Source organism: Chenopodium quinoa, unplaced genomic scaffold, assembly GCF_001683475.1.
Source record: "Chenopodium quinoa cultivar QQ74 unplaced genomic scaffold, ASM168347v1, whole genome shotgun sequence".
In the NCBI taxonomy this organism is placed as follows: domain Eukaryota; kingdom Viridiplantae; phylum Streptophyta; class Magnoliopsida; order Caryophyllales; family Amaranthaceae; genus Chenopodium; species Chenopodium quinoa.
The window spans coordinates 556,715-563,637 of record NW_018742763.1 but is presented as its reverse complement, the minus strand read 5'-3'; the positions used below and the strand labels follow the sequence as shown (position 1 = coordinate 563,637).

The 6,923-nt window shown below is 40.5% G+C and overlaps 1 protein-coding gene across 1 annotated transcript; it reads left to right on the top strand.

Annotated features, from left to right (window-relative positions):
* Positions 1-4,515: 4,515 nt before the first annotated feature.
* Positions 4,516-6,054, top strand: LOC110724373. The gene is made up of 2 exons (XM_021903791.1): positions 4,516-4,811; positions 4,887-6,054. The coding sequence occupies exons 1-2, from the start codon at positions 4,516-4,518 to the stop codon at positions 6,052-6,054; spliced, it is 1,464 nt and encodes a 487-aa protein (XP_021759483.1).
* The last annotated feature ends 869 nt before the right edge of the window (positions 6,055-6,923 follow it).

Here is a 6,923-nt window from a genome sequence, read left to right as displayed (position 1 = left end):
CATACCTGTTCGCGTCCAACTTCTCCATGAACATCCCTGCCAAAAAGACAAGTCTCGACTTAGGGGCTATTCAGCAGGGAGACAAGGAAGGGCTAAGGTCCTATGTCAGGCAGTTCAATCTGATGAGAATTCAGATCCAAGGGCTGTTTGACGAAGTAGCCTATACAGACTTCTTCAAGGGTCTGAAGGACGGGTCGGCCTTTAAGTTCGACCTGGTCAGAAAGAGGGTTGCTACCCTCCAAGAGGCGTTGATGGAAGCCGAAGCCTACATACAGGCGACGGAGCTCTGTGCCATCAAGCACTCGTCAAACCCTAAAAATTCCGACAGGAAGGAGAGCTGGTCTGCTCAGCCGACTAAAAAAGAATAGAGCAAGAAAAGAAAAGAAGTATGGGCGACGGACCATTCTGGTCAACCGTCGTAGAAGAAAAAGAGAGAGTTGAAGCCGTACGTCCCCAAGTACGAGTTCAACAAGGACTTCTCCTCCATCCTCATGGAGATCAAAGATCGGTTGACCATTGAAAAACCGGCAGCAATGAAGAGTCCCATCAAAAGTCGGGACAAGAGCAAGTACTGTCAATTCCATGAGGATATCAGCCACGACACCAATGGCTGATATAGCCTCAAGCGGCTACTGGACTGTCTGGCTGATGAAGGGGCTTTGAAGTCCTTTATGGTGAATTCCAAGGGTAACCCCAAAGCAAACAATGGACAACCGTCTAAGAAGCCGGCTGTGAGCTCTAACACTAATGAAGAGGAAATCTTCACCATAGCAAGTGGTTTCGCGAGAGGGGGTCCTACCATCCGGGGTACCAAGGACAATATTAGGAAGGTGGTTAACTCAGTGAATGAGGGCCACGCGTCGAAAGACACCTCCCCTGAGGTCCTCATCTCTAAGGAGGATTGGGGCAAGGTTAGACGGCCTCATGATGACCCTATAGTCATCGAATGCAAGGTTGCCAACCAGCGAGTAGGCCGGATTCTTATTGATACCGGGAGCTCGTCTGACCTTATAAGCTATCAGTGCTTGGCGACGCTCAAGTACAAGCCTGGCACCATATACAAGGCCTCTCACCCCTTAGTTGGCTTTGGGGGAGGGGTAGTGCATCCGGTGGGGAGGATTGACCTACCTATCCGGCTACGTGTAAAGGGGGAAGAACGGCACATGGTCGTCAAGTTCTTGGTGGTCGAGGAATTGACTGCCTATAATCTGATTTTGGGCCGCCAACCCTCAATGAGTCCAAGGTAGTTATCATCCTATCCCTCATGCTGGTAAAACTTGAGAGGGATGATGGAACGGTGGGTTCCCTAAACGGGGATCAGACAATGGCAAGAGAGTGTTATTTCTTAGACGTCAAGCCTACTGTGGTCGCAGTCGGCAAAGGCGAGGAACTAATAGGGCCGTAAAAAAATAATATTTATATTTATTAAACTCTTGATTTTATATTGGTATTTGATTAATTAAAGATATATTACGTAATTTTCTTATTTAGACACGAGTAACTACTATTTATTCTTATTGTCTATAGGAAGAAGATTATGGTAGCTAAATACATTTGACCACTGCTCGGATCAAAAGAAGCATAGCTCACAAGACTAAAGTAAGTCACATATATTAAGCCCAATGATGTTTGAGTGCAAATTGCCACGTGGGCCTTGAGGTACACCAACATGTCACTCAGCCAACACAAATAAAAAAGCAGCAGTGAAGAGTTCATCTCAATACTCTTGTGGGTATCAAATATCAGCGTAGAGAAGAAAAAGATAAAAAATCAGATAATTATTGGAGTGAAATACTCGGAGCTACGGAGAGGAATCAGAAACGAATTTTCTTATCTTTCGGTTTCGGGAGTTCCGTATTTTCCGGGGGGCAACGAATTACAGAGAAGGGGGAGAAATTGCTGGGCAGCGAATTCAGCGGAAAAAAACCAGAAAATTGTTACGAAAGTTTCGGGGTTGAAAAGAATAATGGTGAAGACGAAGTAGCAGCAACATTATTGATATAATTGGAGTACTGTTCGTGGCTTTCTTCCAATCTCCATTGTAGTATTGGTAAATTGAATTCAATGTTTGACTTAAAGTTCTTTGCATGTTGAATTTCAATTAGTAGCATCCTGGTTCAGTAAGGTTATACAATTTATTAGTTATTTTTTGTTTTCGTTATTTCATTGTTTTACTAGATTAGGTGGTTTAGAGTAATTTTATTTAGATTTAGTTGAATAATTTTATTGGTGGTTTCAGTTTAATTGTTATTCTCTTATTTTAGAACTATGATTTATATAATTGCCGTTGTTATTATTTCAGTTTTGAGTATGTCAGGCTAGATTTAATACGGGTACGGAGATATATTATACATTGGATTATTGTGTTGTGAGAATAAGAATGTGGGTACTTTGAGAGTCTTATGTTTATTTGATTAGATTGATATTCCGTTTTATTGGTATGAATTGTTATATTATATTACAGACCGACCATCTTTAGTATAGTTTGCTAGTTTAATTGCTAGAATATTGATTCGTGATACGTAATTGTCCTAATTAATATTCCTTAGTAGCACTTAGATGTTTGATGGGTGACTAAAGCTTGTTATAATGCTTAAGATTATCAACCCTTTGAGTTGCACGAGTCCGAGCTTGTGAGATTTGTGGCTTAAGTTAGCTACTTCCTAGTTATTAATGCTGCTACTTAATCGAGTCTAGAGAGCTTGTTCTAGATTGTTAGTTAGTTAGACAATACTCCAAGAGCTTGTTTGGTTTATTTGCAATTATGGGAAGTGTTGAATGTTTGTTTGTGTTCATCGGCTAACATTGAGATAAAAACATGATTTATATAATTCGATGATCAATCGATATTCCAATGCTATATTGTATCTCCCGATCCCTATTTTGTCATTCTTGATTTTGATAATTTAATTTTGTCAGTTTTATTTCTCCGTACTCATTTTGTTTTCGAGTCCATAGTCTATATTTTAGATCATTTAAGTCCATCTTTAAAAACAGGGGTTTCTAACATTCATAAGTGATAATTTGATAATCCAGTTCTTTATGGGATCGACCCTAGCTTACCCTACTACATTTTAGGAGGTTTTGGTTAGGTTTATTTTTGGTAGACACGCGACAGTCGTACCAAATTTTGGCGCCGTTGCCGGGGAATCGGCGTTTTATTTTATTATTTCTTGTGTTTTTCTAACTGTTCTTACTAACTTGTCACTTAGTTCCTTGTTCTTGTATGTGTGACAGAAATTTGAAACATCAAAGATTGAGAAATTTTGCGGCAAGGAACCAGGGACTTATAATTCATCCTTTTTCTACTCTTCCTGTAGCAAAAAGGACTCGTGCTCATATACTGGAGCAAGCTCGTCATATTTCGTTACCTCACAGTGAAAGTACATCTTCGGACGAGGAGGGTGAGCATATTTTTGAGATGGGTGATCAAACACTAAAGCAGCTTGCAGCTCTAACGTTTGATCCAAATTTGTTGTGCATAGTAGACAATGAGGCAGAAATTGAGATCAAGCCTGGGCTGATTAGAGCTCTTCCCACATTTTCAGGTTTCCGTAATACTAACTCCTTGGGTTCAATTCACATGAATGAGGCTAGTAGATTTTTGAAGGAATTTCACATAGCATGTGCGGGGATGAAACCGGCAAGGGTCACCCTCGACCAACTCAAGTTGAAGGCATTTCCTTTTGCCTTGTCTGATGCTGCCAAGGAGTGGTTATTTGAAGTACTTGCTGGAACCATCACAACATGGGATCAAATGCTAAAAGTATTCGCAGAAAGATATTTTCCAACATCTTTGATAGCAATATCAGGAAAGAAATATGTGGAATTCGACAGGACGATGCAGAGACACTTCATGAGTACTGGGAACGTTTCAAGAAACTATGTGATAGTTGCCTAAACCATCAGATCAGTGAGAAATTATTAATATAGTACTTTTATGAAGGACTCAGGGAGACAGACAGGAATCTAGTTGATGCAGCAAGTGGTGGAGCACTGGTTGACAAAACACCCGCTGAGGCAAAGAAGCTGATTGCAAACATGGCTGCAAATTCTCAGTATCGAGGAGGTCGAAATATCAGATTTACTTTTGTATGTCAAGTTAATGAAGTGGTGAGTTCTAACCTTGAACAACAACAAGTAGAAAAACTCACTTCCTTAGTGGAGCGAGTAATGATCGAAAAAGGGCAAGAAAAAGTATGTGGCCTTTGTTCAATGGTAGGACATCCAACTGATATGTGCCCTACTATGCAAGAAGAAGAAGTGAATTCTATTGGTGGTGGTCAGGGGCAGCAAAGACGTTATGATCCATTCGCTCAGACTTATAATCCGGGTTGTAGAGATCATCCAAATCTGAGATATGGTAATGCTTAGCAGCAGGCAGGCAACTCTAACCTCAGACCACCAGCTTTCCAGCAACAGCAAGCTTCAAATCCTCCACCTGGGTTTCATCAGCAACCACAATATCAGCTGCGACCTCAAAATCAGCAAGTTTCCCAGCCACAATCTGGTAGCATGTCTCTGGAAGATATTGTGAAGGAAATGGCTGACAACACTTTGCATTTTCAGCAAGAGACAAGAAGTGGTCTAAAGAACTTGGAGAAACAAGTTTCTCAGTTAGCTAACACGGTGGGAAAGCTCCAAGCTCAGAACTCTAACAAGCTTCCGAGTCAACCAGAGAGAAATCCAAAGGAGAACGCGAGTGCAATATCCCTTAGAAGTGGCAAGGAATTAGAGGTTCCAGCGAAAAAGACTGAAGGGCCAGCAGAACACCAAGAGGAACAGGAGACTATTGTTCCAGAGCAAGATAAGTAGCCCACTAAGGTAAGTGATGTTGTTTTTCATAATACTAATCAGTTTTCTTCTTCTGTTCCATTTCCTAGCAGGTTATCATCTAAGAATAAGAAGAAAGAGCATGAAAAGGAGAAAGAGACCCTAGACATTTTTCACAAGGTTGAGGTGAACATACCTCTACTAGAAGCTATAAGACAAGTGCCGCGGTATGCAAAGTTCTTGAAGGAGTTGTGCACTAACAAGAGGAGATTGAGTGGAGATGAAAAGGTCAGTGTAAGTGAGAATGTGTCTGCTGTTTTACAGAGGAAAGTTCCTCCAAAGTGCAAGGATCCAGGTATTTTTACTATACCTTGTAAAATAGGTAACACGAGATACGATAAATGCATGCTAGATTTAGGAGCTTCTATTAATGTCATGCCTTTATATATCTATAAAGCTCTGAACTTAGGACCTTTGAAAGACACTCGAGTGATTATTCAGCTTGCTGACCGTTCTAATACATACCCTCTAGGAGTAGTTGAGGATGTTTTAGTGCAAGTGAATGAACTGGTATTTCCTGCTGACTTTTATGTTTTAGATATGCTAAATGACGAATCCCCTAGTGCAGCACCTATATTATTAGGAAGACCTTTTTTGAAAACATCCAGAACTAAAATTGATGTTTACAATGGGGTGTTGACCATGGAATTCGATGGGGAGGTTATCCGGTTTAATTTATTTGATGCCATGAGATATCCCTCTGATTGTGAATCTGTTTCTAGTATAGACGTCATTGATGCACTAACTGAGCAAGTATTTTTTCTCTCTGGTCATGATGGATTAGATATTGTTTTGACTGAACTTGTGGAAAAAGAGAAATATACTGACTTGCAGGAACATTTTGAGCTTGAAGATGAGATCAAGGAAGCTTTCTCTTCTTTAGAAGTGCTTCCAAATAAGCAAGGAAGGTATACAAATCGTTTTATGCAGTTACCTGTCACATCTAACAGACTTCTGCCTTCTATTGTACAGGCCCCTGAAGTGGAACTGAAGCCACTGCCAGACCATCTCAAGTATGCATTTTTGGGAGAAAATGACACTCTACCAGTCATAATCGTGAGTAATCTAACTCCGAATCAAGAGAAAAAGCTGGTGCAAGTTCTGAAGGAGCATAAAACAGATCTAGGGTGGACGTTTGCTGATATAAAAGGAATTAATCCTTCTATGTGTCAGCACAGAATCTTATTAGAAGAGGGAGCTAAACCTGTGAGACAAGTGTAGCGACGACTTAATCCACCTATGATGGAAGTGGTGAAGAAAGAAGTAATGAAGCTTCTTGAAGTAGGGGTGATATACCCTATATCAGATAGCCCTTGGGTCAGTCCCTTGCAAGTGGTCCCAAAAAAGTCAGGAGTCACAGTGGTGGAAAACGATAAGGGAGAAATGGTTCCCACCCGAGTACAAAATGGGTGGAGAGTTTGTGTAGATTACAGAAAACTTAATTCTATGACTCGAAAAGATCATTTTCCCTTACCCTTTATTGATCAAATGGTAGAACGTCTTGCTGGTCATGCTTAATACTGTTTTCTTGACGGATATTCAGGTTATGTGCAGGTACCTATAGCTCTGGAGTATCAAGAGAAAACGACGTTCACATGCCCGTATGGCACATTTGCGTATCGTCGTATGCCATTTGAACTGTGCAATGCTCTAGCAACTTTTCAGAGATGTATGGTAAGCATCTTTTCAGATTATCTTGAAAATTTCATAGAAGTTTTCATGGATGATTTCACTGTGCATGGTGATTCTTTTAATAGTTGCTTAGAACACCTACCTTTGGTTCTTAAACGTTGTCTTGAAACTAACCTTGTGCTTAATTCTAAAAAATGTCATTTCATGTTCAACAAGGTATAGTTTTAGGCCATATTGTGTCGTCTGAAGGAATAAAAGTTGATAAAGCTAAAATAGATCTTATTTCTTCTCTGCCTTACCCCGCCTCTGTGCGGGAAGTTCGATCTTTTCTTGGCCATGCAGGTTTCTATCGAAGGTTTATTGAAGGCTTTTCGAAGATTGCACAACCACTATGCAGACTACTCCAAAAAGATGTGGAGTTCCATTTTGATGAGGCCTGTAAACAAGCATTTGATAAG

Bases quoted from the DNA above. Each gene is read 5' to 3' on its own strand.
- LOC110724373 (XM_021903791.1), top strand. From the start codon at position 4,516: ATGTCTCTGGAAGATATTGTGAAGGAAATGGCTGACAACACTTTGCAT. The intron at 4,812-4,886 runs GTAGCCCACTAA...ATTTCCTAGCAG, and splicing joins ATTGTTCCAGAGCAAGATAA to GTTATCATCTAAGAATAAGA.